Genomic DNA, 22,755 nt, shown 5'->3' with positions numbered 1-22,755 from the left:
CAATATTTCACATTAATTATTCATAAACTTTTAAGGGAGTCAAAGAGAAATCGACCAGGATTTATGAGTATTTAAAAATATAATACATAAAAAATTATTAATAAATATATTTCTAATTGTTTTTATATTAAATCTAATATTCCAATGAAAACTTCGACGCTCGAATGTAACTAATGATATGGTTCGAATTTATATTAATGGATGACGATATAATTATACGGCTCATGATATCTTGTAGCGGCTTTCGAGATCGTTATATTGATCTGTTATTATGCAAAAACGAAGATACCGAGAGATAAAAGTTCTCTTTCTTTTACTACTTATAAAATTTGGTAAGTTGATTTGGTGATTGATTACGTGTTTTCTTTCGTTCTTCCGACCTCTACATTAGGTAAAAAGGTTGTAGCTAATTAAACAAATACGCGTTTATCCGTTTGGTGGGTTTCATATGACTACAGCAGTGACGTAAAAGTTATATATTTTTATAGTAGTTTTCTAAAAGTTGCATAATAGATACTTGATGTCTTATTTGAACAAACTGGAGAATGTGTGAGGCGAATTCATTTTTTAAACGATAAAAAGAACGATATTATTCTAATGTTTCTTGACTTGGTTTGAATTACTACAGAACTTGTGCAATTAGGTTAGCACGTTTTGATAGCTAGTTCCATCTTTTCTCCATAGAGTAGCAAATTTGAGTTTGAATACAAGATCTCTTATCGTAACTATTAAAGGCCAGTCATTTATAAGACCAAGCAGATAGCCAACTTGTAACTTAACTAGCTTCTTAATTTTGACGCAACCTCATCCCTCGTCCCAAGAGCAATCTGTATCTTGTATGTGCATTAAGTAGCACCTAAAATTTTCCATTTTTGATAAGAAAAATGTATGTAATATTTATATTTACGTGTTGTGTAACTGGATAAAGCATGAAAGTTGTAACTGTCACCTGTTATTCCTTACTTAATACACAAAATATCTATTTTTATAATGGATTACAAATGGTGACAAGGTAGGGTTACAAGTGCGATATAAAAAGATTAATTTTTTTTCCTTTCTACAAATAATAAAAATTTCATATGTTTTAAAAGGCGACTCAGGGTGGCCACACCTCCCCATCTTATCTTTCTTAACCTTTTTGCCTATTTGTCAAATTTCATAATTGTTCTTGACATCCCTCGCCGAACGGATTACGGATTTTCCCACTTTTTTATAGCAAGAATTGCGATGCTAGTTATCTATTTGCAACTAGATTTTTTAACACTTTATTTTCTGTATTAACCAAGAAATTTAAAACTGAGAAATTTCTATAAAACTAGTACTGAAAGTTATTCTTTTCTGACCCTCTAGGCTTAGGTAGAAGCACTAATCTACAAGCGAACCAAAATGGCGACACAAACGATATCGAAGGAGGGAGGAAAGGAGATATGGGAGAAGTTTATCAAACGAAAAAGGAAATAATCACAAAATCAAATCTTAGAAAGAATGGAAGGCTAGATACCATTAATAAACAAACCCGTAAAAAATCTGATATTAATCATAGAAAGGGTGACCATGGATTATTATACATACTAGAAGATTATAAATCCTTACATCATGGCCACACACAACACAAGAAAGACGAATTATATAAAGACGCCATAGCGTTATACCAAAGTCAGGATACTTCTAACCCTTCTATAAACTCAATTCATGTGAAAGCAATGCTTGAACAAAGAGATGAAAAACAAGCTCTACAAGCTGACTCCGTGTTTGAAGAAGGTGCAATGGAAAGTTTAAAATCCGACGAAAGAGCTATGAACACAGACGAAGACAAGGTTTTCGAAGACGAAAGGAGAGTTGAAGAAGATCGAAAACGTAAGTTTGGTAAACATAGAAAAGAAAAGAATAAAGATGACTTAGATACAAGATCGACGAAAAAGAGGCTTCCTGCGGAAGATTTGAACGCTAAGATTAAGGATTTTGTACAGTCTTTATCGCCTACGAAGAAAGTTAAAAATGTAAAATCTGTCAAACAGAAACGTGATTATCATGAATTTGAAGACAATGAATCTGTTCCATGGTTAAATGACAACACATTAAAAGAATTTGCCGGCGAAGATGAAAACGACGTGACTAATACGATTGAAACGTCGTCGACACCGTCGCAAATTCTCGGTAACATAGCAAGTATTTTTGAAGAGCAAAAAGAAGAGAAGTCAGATAATGTAGCCGAGGCGCTGGTTAGAAGGAAAGATACAATTCCAAGACCAGGTGATGATAAAAAATATTCTGATGACGTCACCACAAATGTGATGAGAAAAGACATGGTAAGTCAAAACTTTTACTGTAACCACATGGAGTGATTGACAAGTTAAAAAATGTTATTAAATTCACAATTGGAGAGGTATCGCAGTAAGAGCGACAAACAACATTTCAAAGGAGGGATTTCAAATTCTAATCAGTCAATAAACGCACAGTATTCTGATTACACTTTCAATAACGCTTTGATTAATTGTCATGTTTTAATTGCGTGAGTTAAACCACACACTCAACACATTTGTAAGGCTTTATTTTCACCGTTTTCTTAGTTTCTTTTGTCACCTCTCTTTACCGATGTCTTTTTTTGTAATTTCTCAATGTTGGTTGGTAAGAAGGGGCAACTTACCCGCCTCACCTGCACGATTTGACTCATTGAACTTTAAACTATTAACAAAGAGGGTTAAATTAAAATGTTATGGACTATGAAAACTATAATAAGCCAGCCAAATATAAAAAAATAGAAAAAGTTAATTATCCAAAAAAATTTCAATAGTAAGGCCAGATCACAACAGAAAAAAATAAATAGATTTTGGTAATTCGTGTTTTCTATTTTTCAGCTTTTTTGTACGAAAACTAGTTTTCTCAAAATGTGTCAAAGCTGCCACGGTGCATTAACAAGCTGTTAATGTTTTCCATGGCAACGTTGTTTGCGTATTTTCACTTATCTTAAGTTTGTTTTTTCCATTTCCACACCATTTAAATTCGTTAAATTTAGAGAAATTTTCAATAGATCAATTCTAATTTTCTTTAGTTTCTTTAAATAATTTAAAATAAAAGTTCATAAACATGATTCAAAAGATAAATTGAAGCCTACCCACCAACTGAAATATGTTATTTCTTATACAAATAAATACGTATATCATTGGATGAAATAATCTAATGTGTAATTATTAACCAATCACAGCATTTCTTTTGAGAAACAGTAGAATTCTTTATAAAGAGAAAAGTTCTATTTTGATAAGTTTATTGTTACAGTAATCAATTTCACACTGAAAAGCGAAAACATGAAATTAATGATTGTGTCTGTTGTTCTGGCAAATCTGGAAATGGTAGCCACAAAAATAACTTGCTACCAGTGTGACGGCGTCAAAACGTGTAACACAACCATAACATGTCCTTTTCCTGCAAACAATTGTTATGTTGTCAAGTTTAATAATGAAGATGTGGTGACGAAGTCTTGTGTGGAAAGTGACAATTGTAGTGAAAATCAAATATGCGGATTAAAAAATATCTGCAATTTACACTGTTGCCAAGGCGATCTATGTAATTTTACAGAACGAAACAAAGCATATTCGACATTGTATTACATCTGTCTTATGGTTACACTGTTTTTACTAACCTGATTTTGAAATAAACTCAAATGGAGACAAAATATTTCGACCAAAACAGTAGCATTGTAAAATGCGGCGTCAAACAATACTATATGCTAATTAAGTCGGATTTCACGGAAAGTTAACTCGGAAAGTTAGACGGTGTATTTTATTATGGATATTTATATTGAATAAATTGGAATGAGGAAAAGAACTGCAGGAGATACGAAATGGTGCTTTAACTTTTGACTTTGATACATCGATCAAAATCCTTAGAGTTCAGTTTTTTTTATCTCCGATAATTTTATCATCTCACTTGTGAATTCACATTACGCTTAAGGGCTCGTTTTAATTTGATTGCATTTTCTTACGCGCGAAATGAAGAGATTGTTTTTAAATTTAAAGCCTACTATATAAAAAGTAGAAGCACGGAAAAGCTGTTTTAAGAGGCACGATTGAAGAAGTTGTCAACATTAAAAAATATATCTCATGCTGTTCAATTAGCAGGAATGATGCATCAAAAATTATAGAACGTGTTGTTTTGTAAAAAAATTGCTGATTAGGCATCAAATCTTGCTTGATTTTAGATTCATTTTCGTCATATTTAGTTAATTTACTCGTTAATTTCCATCTTCAAATATATAAACTCCATGTATAAACATGGAGTTTGGCTATTGGTGAAATTACCTAATAGGTCGCTTAATAACCAATAAGATTTGAGTATTTACTCAAATCCTATTGGCTATTAAGCGACGTCGCCAAAAGTAGAATTTATCGCTGAAATTAAGTTTGCTCTTGAGCACAAAAAATCACATAACCAGCGGACATGCGGAAAAGCTACGGCCTAATTTTAAAATGATTAACGAGTTTTGACAATGCTAACAGAAAAAGATTGCGTTGCGCTCGATGTGCAATACCACAAACTGCTATAAACCTGCTATAAACATCAACAAATCATCATAAGAATTTGACGTCATAGCATGACTGACGTACTAGCCATGCTATGACATTTTTTCTGAAACTTATGTCTAAATAAAATTGAAAAAAAAAAAACATTGTCAATATCACTACTCTGATCGGAAAATTCAGATATATTGCTACTAGACAGAAAACACTTCCAATTATATTGTTCAAGAAGATGTTTGAGAATTTGTTTCTCCAGTCCAAGATCTAATCTATATTCGCGACAAATAAAAGAATAGTTACACCTAAACCGATGGATTTTAAATGACTTTGGCCTTTGCACCTCCCACTCTCTGTACTACTTCATGACACCGCAAGTTTGCACTATTCAGTTCATTCTGGATTTTAGCGTAACTAATCAAGGCTGGACGCTAAATAACAGTTCAGTCCTAATAAAACGGCTGGATTAAAAACCTGCAACACACGTTTTACTGCAAACGAAAACATGCAAATGCAACAAATCAGACACCAACAATGTTTGTGCTTGCAGAAAAAAGGGGGTTAAGTGCTCTAGTTTATGTTCATGTGAGACCTGTGAAAACGTAAAGCCTCTTGAAGCTGATGGTACAAGTAGCGAATCATCGGATAACAACTCAGAGATCGATGAGGAGATAGATTTTAACGTTTTTTAATACGTTAAAGCAGCGTTTTTATTTTGTTTTTATTTTATCGGGTACCTTTAAAATGTTCACTGTGATAATCTGTGTCTCAACATTTCTAATATTATACTTTATAACAATCGTAAAAGGTTTATGCAAAAATATGATAACCAATGACAATTTTTTTGTTTATTTACAGCTATAATATTGTATTTTCTTGGTGCTGAGTACTGATAGATAAACGATATCACAGACGCATAACCGCATGTTAAATGCAGTTTTTAAAAATATTTTAACATAAGAGAGTTGGTGTACGTACCATGTTAAGAGAAATAATTTTGGCTTTTTTGTGATGTTATTATTTGTGAGAAACGGTTAAAAGCGATAATGCACGATATCACACGATAACGCATTCTTAAACCTTAAATTGCGCGAAAACTGCGGGGCTTAACATTGGTAACATCGATATGACATATCAGTACATTTTGAAACGCTTATTTGAGCAATAAGATTATTGATCTTCAAATATGAGCAACGAAAATGTTTTTTTGAGAACTTATTATTGTGGGCTAGTAATTTTGTTATCTCAATAAGCGGTAATTGGGCACGCGCTAACTAAAATATTTTGTGCTTTTTGCGCTATAGCGAAAAATCCATTTCATCTGACTTATTTTTAGAATTTAGACCTTTTTAAAGTAAGTCTTGAATTGTTGTGACTTTTTTTTAATTGTTGCTCACTAACTTTGGTAAATTTGTTTTTCATTTAACAACTTTTATTATTTGTAAAATAAATAACTTTGGTGTCGTAATTTAAAAAAATATTTCACCAATCTAATTATTATTGGTACTGTTCAAAATTGCAGAATTAATTTTTGCGGTTTGAAGAATATTTTAAAAAATTTTAGAAATGTTAAATATATAGCTACATAAATTTAATAATTCCAAAAAATCCTATTCGCGCAAAAATTTATGCAACAAAACAAATTTTGACTCATCAGACCCTTTTTTATTCGCAAAAATAAAAAATAAAAATAATAAGTTTCTGAAAAAAAGTATTATTATTCGGCAAAGGTCGGTTTCAGATTAAAGAAAAATGCTCAAACTGATCAGCGTCGATTGCTATCGTATTTTCGAAATCGAGCGACGTAGCCAGTGTGAATGAAGCCCGCGTACCCATTTCTCTTGTACCAAATTTTAATAACAGATATTTGATTTCAACTTTAGCAAGTCTTTTTGCATTAAATTATTTTTTGAGCGAAATTTAATTCTCACTAAATATTAGGACATGCGAATATTATTTTTCACGAATTTACTTTGATTCCAAAACTACCTTTGGAATAACATAGTTACCGATCTTGATTATTTTCAGATCTACACAGCTGACGATCCCAAAATAGCATTTGATGAGGATGAAAGTGACTTGTTTGGTGATGAGCATAAAAAAAGAAAGCGACAAGTTATAGACATCGAAGAAGTTGAACCACCGAGAAAAGAAACCATAGCGAATCGTGAAAGCAGCGAAACATCAACCGATAATGGTAGCGCTACTTTTCATTACGAGATATCAAAACGAAACTCGACTGGTTTTACCGCAGCTCATTCACGCAGTTTACGTGAAAACTCTCAAACTGAATCATCAAGTGATAGTAGTAAGGAATCCTTATCAACACAATTTTCGAGAATGATCAATAACACGAAAGAAGCAGGAAATTCAACTTCAGATCGTCATGACGAAGATGATCGTTCAGGTAGAGTCTATCTCGTTCTTCCGAAAACAAAAAATGGCACCGAGAATTCCTCATCAACAGTTATGGAAAAGATTGTAAACCAAGTTGCTAAAATTGCGTCTTTACGTGACCGATATTTATATCAACTGACACATCAATCCCTTGGTGCGTATAGAAAGCCAGATGATGAACTAACCGATTCAGTTGGCGTGAAAGCGTTCATCGGTAGTAACAATGAGCGAGTTGATATGAATCATGTTATGGTAAAACAGAGTAGAGCTCAAGGTGAAGACAATTCAAACGAAAATAAACAGAATCAAATTGTATGGAAGCAATTCTACTACGACTGCAGCAGTGCTAGTGGAAGTGGAAGTGGTTCTGGATCTGGTTCAGGTAGTGGTTCTGGTTCGGAAAGCGGGTCTGGATCTGGGTGCATATTGAAACCTGTTAAATCTAAAAAGAAAGACAAAAAGAAAAGCAAGAAGAAGTCTCAGAAGAAAAAAGGTAACAGCCAGTCAATTCCACCAGGCGCGCCACAAGGAGCACCACCACCATCACCGCCACCGCTGCAAACACCTTCGACACCACAACAAAATCCGCAAGACCCGCAGCAACCGGATCCTCAACCACAAACACCTCAGCAACCCAACCCAGATAATCCTTATCAACCGGAAAAGCCCGGAGGACCAAAAAAACAGAAACCAAAGAAAGAGCCATCAGGTAACATTCAACGGATTTTTCAACATCAGCATACGAAGATAAAACATCGATCCAGTGAAAGTAAAAAATACAAATCTAGAAAAAACGAACCACAAGTAATTGTGTTTAGTAAAAAACAGAAAAAGCAAACGAAAAGAAAACAGTCTCGCCAGTATTCTAAAGCAGCCAAGGATACTGCGATGAATGCTGCAAAAAGAAATGAAAACGAAGCAATGACGTTGCAATTTGATGCAAAAGAAGGTACTTGGTCGGCGAAAGAAACTAAACACCCAAAAATAGAGAAGGGAATAAACGCTGAAAGGAATGTTACAAAGAAAGAAAAAATGGGCATGACTTTAAAATTTGATACAATAGAAGGTATATGGAGAGCGAAAGAAAATAGCGACTCGAGAGTAGAAAAGCACTACAAAACTGATAAGAACAATACAAAGAAGGAAAAACTTGGCATGACACTTCAGTTTGACCCAAAAGAAGGCACATGGGCAGCCAAGGAAAATAAGCAAGTCAGGATAGAGAAACAAAAACCGAACGAAATGAATGTTACGAAAAAAGACGAACATCCAAAAAATATAAACAAAGCAGCAGAGGGCATGACGTTGGTATATAAAGATGGCAATTGGCAGGCTGTTGATTCAGTAGCGCATAGCCAAAATAACGAACGTGTCCGTGATAAGAATAACACAAAGAAACAAATCACTGACAATACCAACGCTCCAAAAATAGCAATGGTACCCGTGTTTATCCCAAACGTAGGAACATGGGTGGCCATTGAACATCATAAACAACACGAGGTTGGGATGAACTCATCATTGGGTGCTAAAAACACGACAGAAATGTATGGTAAGAAGCACAAAAAATTATACAAGGATGAAGCTGGTGACGATTTGCTGATGCCAATATTCAACCAAAACGATCAAACACGAAAAACAAAATTTCACCATGCAAAACATGTGAGTAGAAAGGTTTTAGGCGCCTTAAAGAAGAAAAATACCTCTCCAAATGCTCAGTTAATTCCTCAAAAAAGCCAAAGCATGATTCCAGTCTATAATGCAAAAGAGAAAACATGGGAAGCCCTGGAATACCACAAACATCAACAAATGCTAAATGGTACGAAGAAAAAGCATAAGAAAAAACATTTGGTTGAAGAGATTAACATTGGGGTGTTAGGTGATGAACAAGAACAAATAGCATCTTTCAAACCAACAAAACGAACGAAACGTGAAGACATCATGTTTTATCTAGTGGACAAACCGGAAGACAACGAAGAAGATTCATCCGGAGAAAATGTAAATGACATTAAAATCAACAAAAATATCGAAAAAGGAGTAAAAGAACAAAAGAAGAAAGCACATGATAAAGAAACACATCTGGGAAAAATTGGCAAGCCTAAATCTCGACGTAAGCGCATCAAAATGATTATGACTAGAAAACGAAAATTTGCCCCGGCTTCTGATACAGATGAAGAAAAAAGTGAAGACGATGACAATGAAAAAGATAGCGAAGAAGAGAAAGAAGAAGAGGAAGGGAATGCTGTAAGTGGTTCTGGAAAAGAAGAGCAGATTGAGGATCGTTCTACCATTACAAACAATACAAAAGATAACATCACTAATGATGAAAAGAAAGGGGAACTAAAGGAACGGCAACCCAGCATGCAAGAATCAATGATTTCAAATAAGGAACGCAATGTAACACGAAAAAATGGCATCTTAGAAATGAGTATTACAAAACAAGCTTACACGGAAAAGAATTCCTCCCAAGTAACTGCAGCAAAAAAATCAAACTTTCATTTACACAATAAGAATTTCTACCCAAAGAAAATGGTTTTAGATAGTGTTCGACCGAAATATGATCACCACAAAGGGTACAGACGAAGTAGGATGTATCTGCTGGAAGATAAAATACAAGGCGATGACGTAACAAAGAATGTTACTAACACTGAGATGGAATATTTCCACAGGCCACACATGCGCGAGGAAAGTGACAAAGCAGATGGACTGATGGTACAAAATAAACATTATCTTGCTGACAAACCCATCGATGAACACATAGTCAGAGACAAGAAGCATCATCCCATCAATTTCGTTAAAGTTACTGAAACAACTTCTGCTGTTAAAAATGTCAGTTGTTGTTTGAGAAGTCGCTTGGAGGATGACTGGGACTACAACTGTTGTGGAAAAGACACTGACAGTGTTGATTTAAGCTGTTGCGAAGAAGTTGTAGAGGTACCGGAGGGGTCAAGCATGACGAAGATAACATGGGGCGATAACATAGCACAACATCATCAACCTACCGGCGTGTTTAAAAACATGTCAGATATGTTATGGGAATCTGAGCACGAACAACTTCCGTCTATGTCCAGCAATGGAGAGGTCAACCTAGACAAATTGTTACAGAGGTTGACAGAAAAACAAAATCGTGCTAAAACAACTAGCAAGACAAAAGCAACTAACAAGCAGACAACTGCACCTCACCCTACAACCAAAAGTAACGTACTTTGGAATACTTCGCCAGACGAAAAAACACCACCATGGTCAAATGTAAATGGACAAGCTATTGCTATACCGTTTACTGAAAAAGCAGGCACTCATAAGCCAAATAAAATCATATGGGGGCAGTCACACTCTTTAACTACTACGCCAAAACCAAAAAGCCAAACAAAAACGACGGCTACAACAAAGCACAAGAAGGAAAGACCAAGAACCAAGGCACCTCCAAGCAGACCTAAAAAACCGAAGGTATTTCCTTCTAAGACACCAGCTACTACAAACATTAATAACGTTGATAAGGAAGTATACCACAAGCAGCCACAGAGTGAATCAAAATGTAAACCTTATGGGAAAAACAGAAATAATTGTTCATCATCTTCATCAGGGTCTTCTTCTGCCCACCATACACTTCATGGTCCACGGCAGGAAACGAAGAATCAGCAATCTGGTAGTACAGGTGTAATGCCTCCTTCAGCTACTAATAACCATCCATCCAATAAACAGCCAAAACTGCAACCGGATAAGTCTGTAAAAACTCAATCTGGTCCTAATTATCCCTACACGGGGTGTAAGCAACCCAACTGTACAAAGGAGGAGATGAAACACAGACCGAGGGAAAGTGGTACTCCTACAAAGAGCTCAGGTCACAAAGCTATTGAGGTTGAAGAAACAAAGCATCAAACTAAGATAAAACCCACAGATAAAACAACAAAGAAGCTTAAAGTAAGAACAACAACATCAAAACCAAGCACGACACCCACAACGAAAAGAAAGCCGACAACTTCTACTACCGAAAAGCCCACTACAACAACAACCAAGAAGCCGACAACAACAACTAAGAGGCCTACATCAACGACATCAACAACATTATCAACAACAACAACAACAACAACAACAACAATAAAGACGCCAAAAACAACAACAGCAACGACAAGAGCGACTACAGAAAAAGTTACTAAAATAAAGGTAACTTCTAATAAAGAAGGAAAAACAACATTTTCAAAAGGTGGCAAAAAAATTAAGACTAAATCAAAAGAGGTCACTGGCGTCAAAGTTACCCCTAAACCAAAACAAACTTATCAGGTGTCAACCTCACACACACCTGTAAAGTTTACCGACAGCGATGATAGGTACAAACCCACTTCGTCAATCGAGAGAAAAACCACAAGAAGAGTAAAATCAACTCAAAAGAAAAAGCCGTCTCCATCATTGTCTCGAATACCAGGGAGTACGCATGCGCAATCGCAAGAAGCTAATGAAAGTTCATCTACTAAAGGAAAAACAACTAAAAAACCAAAAATGACACCACAGTCAGCTCGCTTGACTCGTCCTCCAACGAAAATCCCGACAATAAAATACACTCAAAAAAGTTATAAAATTATTTGTTTGCCTATAAACTGGCCTTGCTATTCACAAGGACTAGGAACAACTACAGCTCCCAAAACGTCTGTATACCCTTCAGCTAACACATCATTAGTAACATTAAAGCCTTTTACTACACCAGAGACAGTAACGATGCACCCTCCAGTTGACGTATTAAGCCTCCCACCTCCCGCTCCTCCTAAAGTTATTGCGCAACCTGTTATACCTTTAATGCCTGCCCAATCGTGTGTACCAACTGCAACTAACCCATGTACTTTACAATCTGCCTCATCACCACTAGCTTCGCAGATCATCCCTAATGCTCCTGTTGTAATACCACCAAATGCAGCAACAAATACTGTAACAAATACGCAAGGGAGTCCATGTGTGCCTTCTCCTGGCTTTCCTTGCCCTTTATCACAGTTGAATATTGTAAACCTATCTGGGCCACAACCAAAACTTCCTCCAGGAATAAGTAATCAAACAAATATACAAAAACCTAATATACCAATGAAGATTCCAGTATGGGCAATTGAAACTCTAGAAACAACAGTAGTGGAACAACCTGGAAAACAGTCAGCAAATTCAACGCAAAAACAGCAGCAAAGGCTTCCGCCGAGCCCTCAACAAACACCGGCTCCTCAAATACCGCAAAGCAAATTACAACCACAAGTACAACCGCAGCCAATTCCACAGCAGCTAACTCAAGTTCTACCCCTGCAATGGCTACTACCCCAGGCACCACCCCCTGCTGCACCGCTACCACTAACACCAACAACAACCACAACCACAATTAAACCACCACCAACACAGATGCAATCTCTACCTTATGGGGTACCGCCCAAACAGCCACAAATACAATGGATTCCCTTTCAATCACAGTCACCACAACCGCAACCTCAAAGTGTACCTGGCGTTGCTCAGCCACCGCCACCACAGCCTCAAATTTCACCACAGCAATCAACCAAAGCACCACCTTCCTTACCACCAATTCCACCTGTTGGCCAACCAGTACAGCCAGCACAGATACCGCAGCTGCAACCACAGGAAAAACAGCCGGAATCTCAGGTTGTACTTGCAGTGGCACCAACAACTGTTCTTACCAGAAAACAACCTCCTGTTATAAATACATTACCAAAGACATCAGGTCCTACGCAAAAACAACAAACACAGCCGATCGAAAGTACTGCTACTAATGTTACCAGTCCAACTATGAAGCAACAAACAACACAACAGGCTAATACGGCACCAAAAACTGCACAAAGTTCTGAAGATGGTTTTGAATATAAACCAACGCAAAGGCAAAGCAGTGAGGGAAGTGAAGGCCAAGCTGTTTCTGATAAACAGCCAACCGCTAGAATTGAGGGACAGAATGAATCATCGAAGGTTCAAGGGCCATCACTGGTGTACACGGAACCTGGTATGTTGGATGACACCACAACGTTACGCCTACCTACAGCAACAACAATGCTTTCAACGTCGAAAGGAGAATTCCAGAATAATACAAAAAGTAATAAACAACCAACACAAAAGCAAACAAGCGATTCATATGTAACTGCAGCACATAAAAATCAAACGCAAGTAAAAGAAGCTAAAGAAGAACAAGAAGATCAAGAAGAAGAGACATTCGCAACACAACCAACTGAAAAGCAAACGTCAACTCAAGGATTATATCAAAACACAACACAAAGTTCGAGATATTCTTTTAATAATAGCAAAACTTCAGAAGAAGCAATCTCTACAAATAAATACACTGAACCTGTACCTAACGAGGCTGAGGGGGACAATAAATACGTTACTACATCTGCAAGTGTTGACATGTCCAAACTGCAAACAAGTAACAAGAATCCATCTGTAGTGCAAAGTAACATTGCCACAAAAACAACACCAAGAACTGTCAATCAAAAACTCCAAATAACGACTCCAGGTACACCAACCTACAATCCATACTTGCCAGTGGAAACTGAGCCTTCTACTGAATATAATGGCACACTACAGAACCAGAATGCAACTCAACCACAAGCACCTCCATTATTAGTGTATAATCTATACCAACCTGTAGATGGAGGAGCCAGTGTTCCATGTGTGTCATGCGTCGTTCAAAATCAAAGTAAGCAGTGAAGTTTTTATATCAACAGATTAAAGTTTTTCTCCTTTTCCCTTTCTTACGTTTTTAACTTCCACGTCTTGATACATTACCTGTGCATCTTTTAACCTTTGAAAGTAAGTAACACAATTGGGTTATTTGACATCTCTTTTTTTAAAAAAGATTTAGGCTCTTACGAGTCCCCTTAGAAGATTACTATTCTTGGTCTTCCACACATAATTTTTTTTTGTTTTTTTGAAGTGTATTTTTAAAGAATTTTACTTGATGTTCATGAGTACTATTGAAAGTCAATTTAATTGTCTTTCATATTGGTCCCTTGAAGTTGAGCAATCAGGGGTTATGAACAGTAGAAAGAATTTTGGTATTTCGCTGTGTTTTTCTAACCAAACCAGAGTATATATATACATCAATGTTTTCTTTAACAGTAATAACTCATCTTCAAAATTGGCAAAATTACCACTTTTATAAGAAAATATCATCCGGAAATATAATTTTAAACACTTCAATATATTAGCAACAACAACAACAACAACGGCAACAACAATGCAACCTCCGCCTTCAATCAATGTAAAAACTTCATCAGCACCAGAAGTCACTCCCACATATAATCCATATTTACCAGTGGCTACCGAAGCAATAGGTATGAGTTAAAATTAAATTAATTGGTAGCTAAACGGTCTAGGTATTTCTTAATCCCAACTTTAAAGTCATATAACCAGCACAGTGTTGTCCTTCAAACCAATCCGAAGGTTTTCAAAATCGCCTTTTGGTTTTATTAAAACTTCTGAGTTATTCATTTCATTTTGTGAGCATGTCGTTTTGTCGAGCTCAACCGCTATAACGCTACACGTGTTCATATTTTCACGCAATTATGTTTTCAAAATTCCAATTAAAAAGCTGGGGTATAATTATACTGTACAGAAAATTATATATGAAGTTTTTTCGCTATTATCTGCTGTTTTAATCAGCATAATCTTCAAGATATAATTAAGATGTTCTTTTTGCCTAATTTTGTAGATTCGAGTTCACCAGTGCCAATAATCAATTTAACTACAACAGCAAAGACAGCTACCACTGCATCTTTAACAACAGCACAAACGTTTGAACAGACCACAACAACTGAAGTTTTCACAACAGTGACGACACCGGCGACGACTGCTTCATCTTCTGCAGAAAAACTGAAAGGAGGTAAAGAATTAACATACTATCCTCAAAAAACAATAGCACTCAACCAGGAGGTAAGAACTACACCTGGCTCCACTCAAACATCAACAGCTACGCCAACTGCATCTTTGTATCAGGCGAGCGACAACGCCGTGAATGTTGATGGAAAGACGGGAAGTTATGATGAAAATGATTATAACAACGAAGAAGAAGATTCAGAGGAAGAAATAAGTGCAAGTGGTGAAGAAAAACAACCAAACTTGAATGCATATGGAGCTCAAACAACCACTACAACTACAACCACTACTGCTGTTACTGTTTCTGCGGTTGGCTTTGACACAACAACCACTACTGCTGCTCCTACGGTTGGCCTTGACACAAGAACCACCGTCCTACCCACAACTGTGAACATTCAAGTACAACCTTCAACACAAGAGCGTAAGTCTTGTCACTACATTGTTTTTGTCACAACGAAAAGTTAAGCGAGTTGTAGTAATTCCTAAGAAACTGATACTTAACTGATGCTGATGGTTAATATTTCAATAAGGTTGTGCCATTGATTTGAATAAAGGGAATTTAAGTAACTGCCTAGCTTATGATGCTCCAAACACTGTCAATTTAGATAACAGAACAGAGGCTAAAGACGACTGAATAATATCCTAAAAAAGTCGAGTAAAACCGTTGTACATTCAACTACGAGTTCAAAAATACTAATAATTTTAAATTTAACACCTTTTTAGGTTTTAAAACAACTACAAAGCTTTGGACTACATCTCTTCCAGTCACCACAACAATTTTACCTCCGGTAACAGAATCTACATCAACATCGCTGATGGAAGAAAGTAGGTTTAACTTTTTATTCTAGCAAATAACTCTATGTCACCATTCTGGAAAAAAATACATGTAATAAAACGATTCAATTTTAGTTTGTCTTTCCACACAGGTTTAGATTGATACGACTAGCTCTTTATGCTGTTACTAAATCGACAATTTCTCTTTAGATCGGCTACTAACACAGAGCAACAACGCCTCGGGCATTTCTTACGCCACAACGCCGTCTGTGGTTGATCATCCCGTCTCAACTACATTTGCACCAGTAACTACGACAACCACTACAGATACAGCTCCGACGACATTGTCAGTAATTACGCCAGAGACTGCTGCATCACCAGTTAACACACTGGAGGTTACCATAGCTCCAACAGTTACCACAAGCACCAAAATATTACCAGCTGTAGCTACTACATCCTATACAGTAGAATCAACAATTGTGCCAGTTGCAATTGATGCCAGTGTAGTTAATTCAAACGAAAATGTAACCACTGATACTTCGGCAAAATCAACCACGACCACAGCACCACTTATCACAACTGCGTCACCAATAACTGCCAATCCTACTACTATTTCTGGCTCAAAACCACCAGCACCAAGTGTCTTTGACAAAGATACAAATAAAGTAAATTTTAACAGTGCAACGACAAAAGCGCCAACACAGAAAACAACCAAAAGTCGCAAATTTACTTCTGCAAGCGAGCCTGCCTACGGGGAATTAGGACCGAAATATAACAAATCAAAGGAAAACCAGCACAATTTTGGACATTCAGCATACAGCAATGGCGGTAATGGACAAGCTATAACATCCACTGTACCTCCTGTTATAACTTCAACCCTCCCCAATCCTTATTATGAGGCAACGCCAGAAGGATACAAAGTTACAACAGCACCTCCTCCTGAGACTACTACACCGCTCAAGAGTGATAAAGAAGTCAACGAAACGGCATTAAAAGTTATATTAGGTCCGCAATTAGGCAGTAAGCAATACCAAGGAGAAAACGATGAAGTTGAAGGTTCTGGTCGAACAGAAGTTCTTAATATGGACCAGTATGATAACAAACCACGACCTGGTCAAGTGGCTCCACCACCACCAACGACACCTCCACCTCCTACACCGAGCGTCATGGTGGCAGCGCCACATCCTGATGAAGAGATTGAAGAAATTTTAGAAGATCAAGAAAGAAACAAAGCTGCAAATAAAACTTATTGGCCTTATAATCTAAATCCAATCGCATTGCCACCAGCATATAGCAGAGTGATAGCGCACGACAAAAGTAGTAAAGAAGACATTGGTGCTTCGGGAGAAGAAGAAAAGGAAGGAAACAAACCTATCAAGGATTTAAAAGAAGATAAGAACGCTCCGACTAATGTGCCTTCAACTACAGGTACCAGACCAAGTACAAAGCCACCTTTTACTACCAAGTCATCCGTCATAATCAGTAAGAATCCCAACAAAAAAGTCACTTCGACTCCTTCTTCAACAACAGCTAGTAATATTAAACACGAGTATGATACGATAACTGACGACATTGTGCAACAGCAATTTAATATTGACGTACCAACAACTGTGACTTCTACGTCAGTGACGCCAACAATTTCAACAAAAATAGATTCACCGGGAAATATAATGGGTTTCCCCAGTTATGAAGAATACTTGCAAGATTACATATCGAAAATAAATAAGGCCGTAAATGTAGACCTTAAACTAGCGACTCTTTCTCCACAGCAGTTCAAAGCAGATCAATCTGATAATCAGCAATCAAATAATGATTTAACAGCCACAACTTCTGTTCCTTCAAAAACTGAATATGAAAGTACTGCATTACCACCTGATCGACCTAATCAAAACGCTGTTTTAGAATTTCCATCCTATGAAGCATATCTACATGATTTCTACAGAAAGTTGATGCCAGAACGAACTGATAACACTCACCAGAATGCAGAAGTCATGCCAAACGTTACTCAATCTACAATATCTTTAACAGTTTCAACACCTTCCTCTCTGGTGAAGGTTATAACAAAAGAACCAACAAAGCAAATGGCACAGTCAACAAATTCTTCACCCACATTAACCAATATGCCACCCAAACCAACAAACTCGCACACTAAAGCAGCACAATTTGAAGCTCAGACTACATCACCAACTCAAACTCTATTTAATTTAACACCCAAAACAACAGTGAAAACCTTAGTTATTCCACAAATGGCAGATAATGGGGATGAGATGGAACAAAATGGCCCCAAACAGTCTGAAGATGGCATTTTTGCTGATTATCACGAAAATACATTTTTAGAAGCAACGTTAAAACCCACGAACTCATCAACAGATAATTCACAAAGTGAAAACGTTTTAGCTTACGAAGAAAGGACAACAAAGTCACCGCCCAATGTCGTAACAAAGCGACCAACTGCGCCGTTTGCCTCTTCACAAAACAATGAAGCTAATGCGCCAGGGGTTCCTAATGGTGGATATAGATCAGAAGCTATGCCAACAAACAGAGTAACTGGGGCACCGTTACCGTCAAGCACACCTGGTACACCTAGTCTATCAAGTTACAATCAAGGTCAACCACAACAAAACGTATCACCTGGTTCTTGGTACAATTCATATCTTGAGAATTACTATCAAAGCATAAATGAATTTTACAAAAATTCTAGTCAGACGCAATATCAGCAGAACACTCAAACTTCACAAGAAGCTTTTGTTCAGAGTAGTCAAACAAACGGAGCGCAACCTGCAAACAGCATCAACGAAGACACATCAGAAGGTACTACCAACAGAGATAACACAAATACCAAGGTAGAAGTGACTACGACTGAGCGTCCATTCACGAGAGTCGATGTCAGTAGAAGTAAAGATGCTACTGAAATAACAACAACACCACAAACATCAAAGTCAACAGCTAGAACCCCTACACTGGGGCTGGAAACAGAGATCGCAACAACTGAAAATGAGAGAACACCGTCTGGACCAATAGAAAAACCAACCACACAACCGACGACTAAAGTATCGTCAACCGAAGAAACAACTACCACTAGGAAAGTAGAAAGTACACCCGAGTCTGACATTAGACCTTCTCCAATACCCATTGTCACTATGAAGATCAACATTATTCCAAGAACAGAAGAAAATGAGTTAGCCACCACCGCACCTGCGTCAGTCACAACAACCATAACTACCATGACATCGACCACCACAGTATCATCAAGTGCTGAAAGCTTTAATAACGGAGGTACAGGGATCGAAGAAACTGCATTAGGGTCTAGTCCAGTTGAAAATGTTCCTGAAAACGAAAATATTCAAGAAAACAACAAAGATGACCAAACATCCACAAAATCGCCAGATAAAACACTTATTGAGAACGGAACGTATGAATCTCCAAGTCAGGATCAATCTTTAAACCAACAAGAAAACATATCTGAAGTTAAAATGTTTTTAACTACTCCGAAACCGTCAGTACGAAGCAGTACTGAAAAGGTTCCTGTAACAACTACCCTGCCACCGGAAGCATTCATAGTGTCCACTACGCTGGAAACAACTCCTGTGTCTGCTGGTCAAACAAAGCAAGCTACAACAGCTACACCATCTCGTGGTAGTCAAACAGAAACTTCCTCTAGTCAAAGTCTCATTAAGAGTAAGCCTTACGGCATGAACAACAACGTAGCTTCAAATGACATCCCACCGTCGTCATCACCAGATACAACGTCGAGTCCACATAACCAGCCCACTACAAATAATGATGAGAAAGTTATTAGTGAAGTGAGCTCATTTGTCGATAAACTCGCAAAGAGTGGTGTAACATTTCCTAGAACCGAAATAAATCCTATCACACTTCCAAATAAACCTCAAAGTACAAAATATCCTTACAACGATTTACATTTTGATTACATCTTAAACTGGAAAAGGTATTTAGCTGAGATTCAAGCATGGGTGGACAGATATATGGTCCCTGTCGAACACCATAACATCTCTGTACATCCAGACAAGCATCCCACAGTCAATCCATCTGGTAGTCGATACCAAAATGAATACGAAACATACCTAGCCAACATCGAGTTATGGGAATCTACGAACAGAGTAAATCAATTGATGGGTATTACCACAACTGTCCGAGCACCACCAGAAAATACAGTGGCAGCAACACGACCAGTGCAGCCAGTGGCTGAAACGACAACACCATCCCCGGCACTTTCTGAAATAAAAACAGTTCCACAGTCGCAGGTAGACGCTGACACGACACCGTTGCTACAAGCAGCCATTACAATACAAAAGCCGCAAACAGTTGCTGAAACCACACAACAATCAGTTGTAACCCCTCCAATCACAAACGACGCGGAAACAGAGAGCTATGGCGACAAAATTAATCAAGTTACACATTCGTCCGACATCAAAACACCTTCCGCAGTCCATGTTTATGATGGCAAGACCCAGCCAGCTAGCAATGATCAAGCGAATGAACATAGCTTTTCCACAGGTGACGGTAGTATAATGCAGACAACTCAAGATCAAACAACATATAAGGAACACACAACACCAGTTACTACCACAGCATCTACCACCCTTGCAACCACTACAAGAGCAGTGAAAGGTATCATTATACAGATAAAATTTTGTCCACGCGTTGTTATGAGCATCTAACTTGACTTCTTCAACTTCTTCTATCTTTGTGCTTGGAAAAGGAAAGCGCTTATTAAAGTTATTATTCGTTAGTCGTTCGTAAATTGTGACAATTTTCTTCGGTTTTAACTAACATCACTTTCCTCGTCACGAAAAAGCAGAATATATCATTATTTCTGATTTCTTCTTTATAGAACAAAACACCATTACTGATAACAGTCAGTCTGTTCAGCCTCCTACATACGAGGTATCTAACACAGCAAAGACAACGACAGAATCTCCACCCATTGTAGCTATTGAAACAAATAGCAAAGATGAAAATATTGATTACGATAAAGAGAAAAAGGCGAACTATACTTCAGGTACAAAATAAGATTCGCTAAAATCTCCAGCTATTGAGGGTGGTGATCAATGTTGTAATAAGTTTTTTATTAGTTCCAACCAGTTTCAATAAAAACAATAATTAAAAACTTTTAATTTTAGAACCAAGTGCAACAACACCAACACCAACAATTACACAGCAACCCACAACTGCACGACCTGTTCAATTCACAACTACACTCTCAACACAAACACAAGCTAGTATTCAACCTTCTAGGGAAAACAAATATCAATACGAAATTGGACCTGATGGTGTTTTGAGACTAAAACCAATTTCTGTAATGAATGAGGCGCTGGCTTCACTAACTCCCGCAGGTACTATGGCAACAAATGGTAGTGGATATCAAGAAAGTAATCAAGTACAGCAAGACGCTACAATATCAATACCCCCACAGTATCTAAATAATTACCAAGTTGTGTATCCAGTACCAATAATGTATCAAACCCCACAGCAATATATTCCTGTGGTTCCACCTGAAACAACTACAACAGCCGAATCTCCAATGATTTCCACAACAACAACGGAAGCTTCAGTCCAACCGACTACAACAACAGAAGTCCCAGTTCCATGGATTACAACAACTGAAGCCCCAGTCCAATATACAACAATCGAAGTCCCTGTTGCATCGACCACAACAACTGAAGTTCCAGTTCAATCGACTACAACAACTGAAGCCCCAGTCCAATTTACAACAACTGAAGTCCCAGTCCAATCGACCACAACGGCTGAAGCTCAAGTCCAGTTGACCACAACAACTGAAATCCCAATCAGTTATACAACCGCAACTGAAACGACGCCTCCTTCAAACACAGTAAAAGAAGCCCAGATAACAGGGTCTGTGGTTTCTATTACACCGTCGCGACAACCATTAACACCAGAAGCGAATAATAACCAAGATAATCTTCCTTCTACAACCACCACATCTCACGATCACGAACAAGTGACAGCAACATATGAATTGCCAACGACACCAGCTAGTCCTCAAAGTACCACACCGGAAGTGATCTATAACAACTATTACGGTGTCGTTAGTGTTGCTACAAAACCTACAAATGATAGTAATGAATCGGTAGCAGCAGGACTTGTAACCACAACACCAATAACGCAGCAACAGGATATAAGCACATCCACAAAACCGAAACAATCGCTTTTATCAAAAGTTGTGTACAATGCTGCAAAAGAACTACAGGAAAACGCAGGTTCAAACAACCCAGTCATCCAAGGTCCGAGTGTAGGCGGCGATACTGTTTTTAATTCGCTGATGCCTACGCAAGCACCGTCCGGTTTGTCAAGAAATCGTATTCCTGGAGCAGAAACAGAAGAGAGTTCTTTTACCAAGGAGGAAAACCCAACAATAAAAATGACATTGTCCAAATTAATCCAACCTCAAGCGGCAGCCATTAAAGATTTAGCAACCCAACTTGCAACGAACGAGGTAGTAACTATCGATGGCAATAAGTCTAACTCAGATTCACCAGGTGCCGCCGCTGTAGATGATAGTTATCAAGTTAGCCGCCAACCAACAGAGAGTAATGTACTGGAGGAGAGCGCAAAATATGAGCCTGTTACAGATGACGAGCAGGGCATGAAACGAGATAAAATTCCAGACCAGAGCGGGTCAGGATCAGGGGAAATAGACGATTCCTTACCAGTAACTCCAGCTCCAATGTCAACCCAGAGTAAACGAAGCCACATCAATACCATATTCTTTCCTCAATACGACCTTACAAACCAAGCTGCTTATCAGAAAGCACCGATTACACAGCGTTCAGATATCGAACACCCCCCACAATACTACGATAATAATATCGTAGCCTATTTTCGTCAAAAACCAAACATTCTAGATTCACCGGCAGAAGAAGATGATGTTGACTGGGGGAAAGAATTACCAATCGAATCATTCTTTCGCTCTAAAAATAGCAAAGAATTAAGAAATAGAATACCAACACAAAACTCTTATATCAAAGAAAAGCTGGAAGAGCCGTATGCGAACTTTTTAAGGCGATCGTATTTTCCAAAATCGCAAAACTTTGATGACGTTGATCCTGATATAGATATTTTACCATATGACTCAGATGGCTACAGACGAAAAAAATAAGTTTCACGTCCGAAGAAATTCCGAAGAAAAAACATTGTTTATAATCATCCAATTTTTTTGTTTGTTTTGTTTACGCTTTGTGTT

General features: G+C 37.5%; 1 protein-coding gene across 1 annotated transcript; it reads left to right on the top strand.

Annotated features, from left to right (window-relative positions):
- Positions 1 to 96: 96 nt before the first annotated feature.
- Positions 97 to 22,755, top strand: LOC130662587 (mucin-2-like). The gene is made up of 9 exons (XM_057461477.1): positions 97 to 332; positions 1,351 to 2,309; positions 6,543 to 13,578; positions 14,090 to 14,215; positions 14,593 to 15,177; positions 15,480 to 15,581; positions 15,741 to 20,162; positions 20,386 to 20,553; positions 20,675 to 22,755. The coding sequence occupies exons 1-9, from the start codon at positions 272 to 274 to the stop codon at positions 22,669 to 22,671; spliced, it is 15,456 nt and encodes a 5,151-aa protein (XP_057317460.1). The 5' UTR covers positions 97 to 271; the 3' UTR covers positions 22,672 to 22,755.

Source organism: Hydractinia symbiolongicarpus, chromosome 10 (assembly GCF_029227915.1).
Source record: "Hydractinia symbiolongicarpus strain clone_291-10 chromosome 10, HSymV2.1, whole genome shotgun sequence".
In the NCBI taxonomy this organism is placed as follows: domain Eukaryota; kingdom Metazoa; phylum Cnidaria; class Hydrozoa; order Anthoathecata; family Hydractiniidae; genus Hydractinia; species Hydractinia symbiolongicarpus.
This window is presented reverse-complemented; position numbering and strand designations above follow the sequence as displayed.

Bases quoted from the DNA above. Each gene is read 5' to 3' on its own strand.
- LOC130662587 (XM_057461477.1), top strand. From the start codon at position 272: ATGCAAAAACGAAGATACCGAGAGATAAAAGTTCTCTTTCTTTTACTA. The intron at 333-1,350 runs GTAAGTTGATTT...CTGACCCTCTAG, and splicing joins TTTACTACTTATAAAATTTG to GCTTAGGTAGAAGCACTAAT. The intron at 20,163-20,385 runs GTATCATTATAC...TCTTCTTTATAG, and splicing joins CACTACAAGAGCAGTGAAAG to AACAAAACACCATTACTGAT.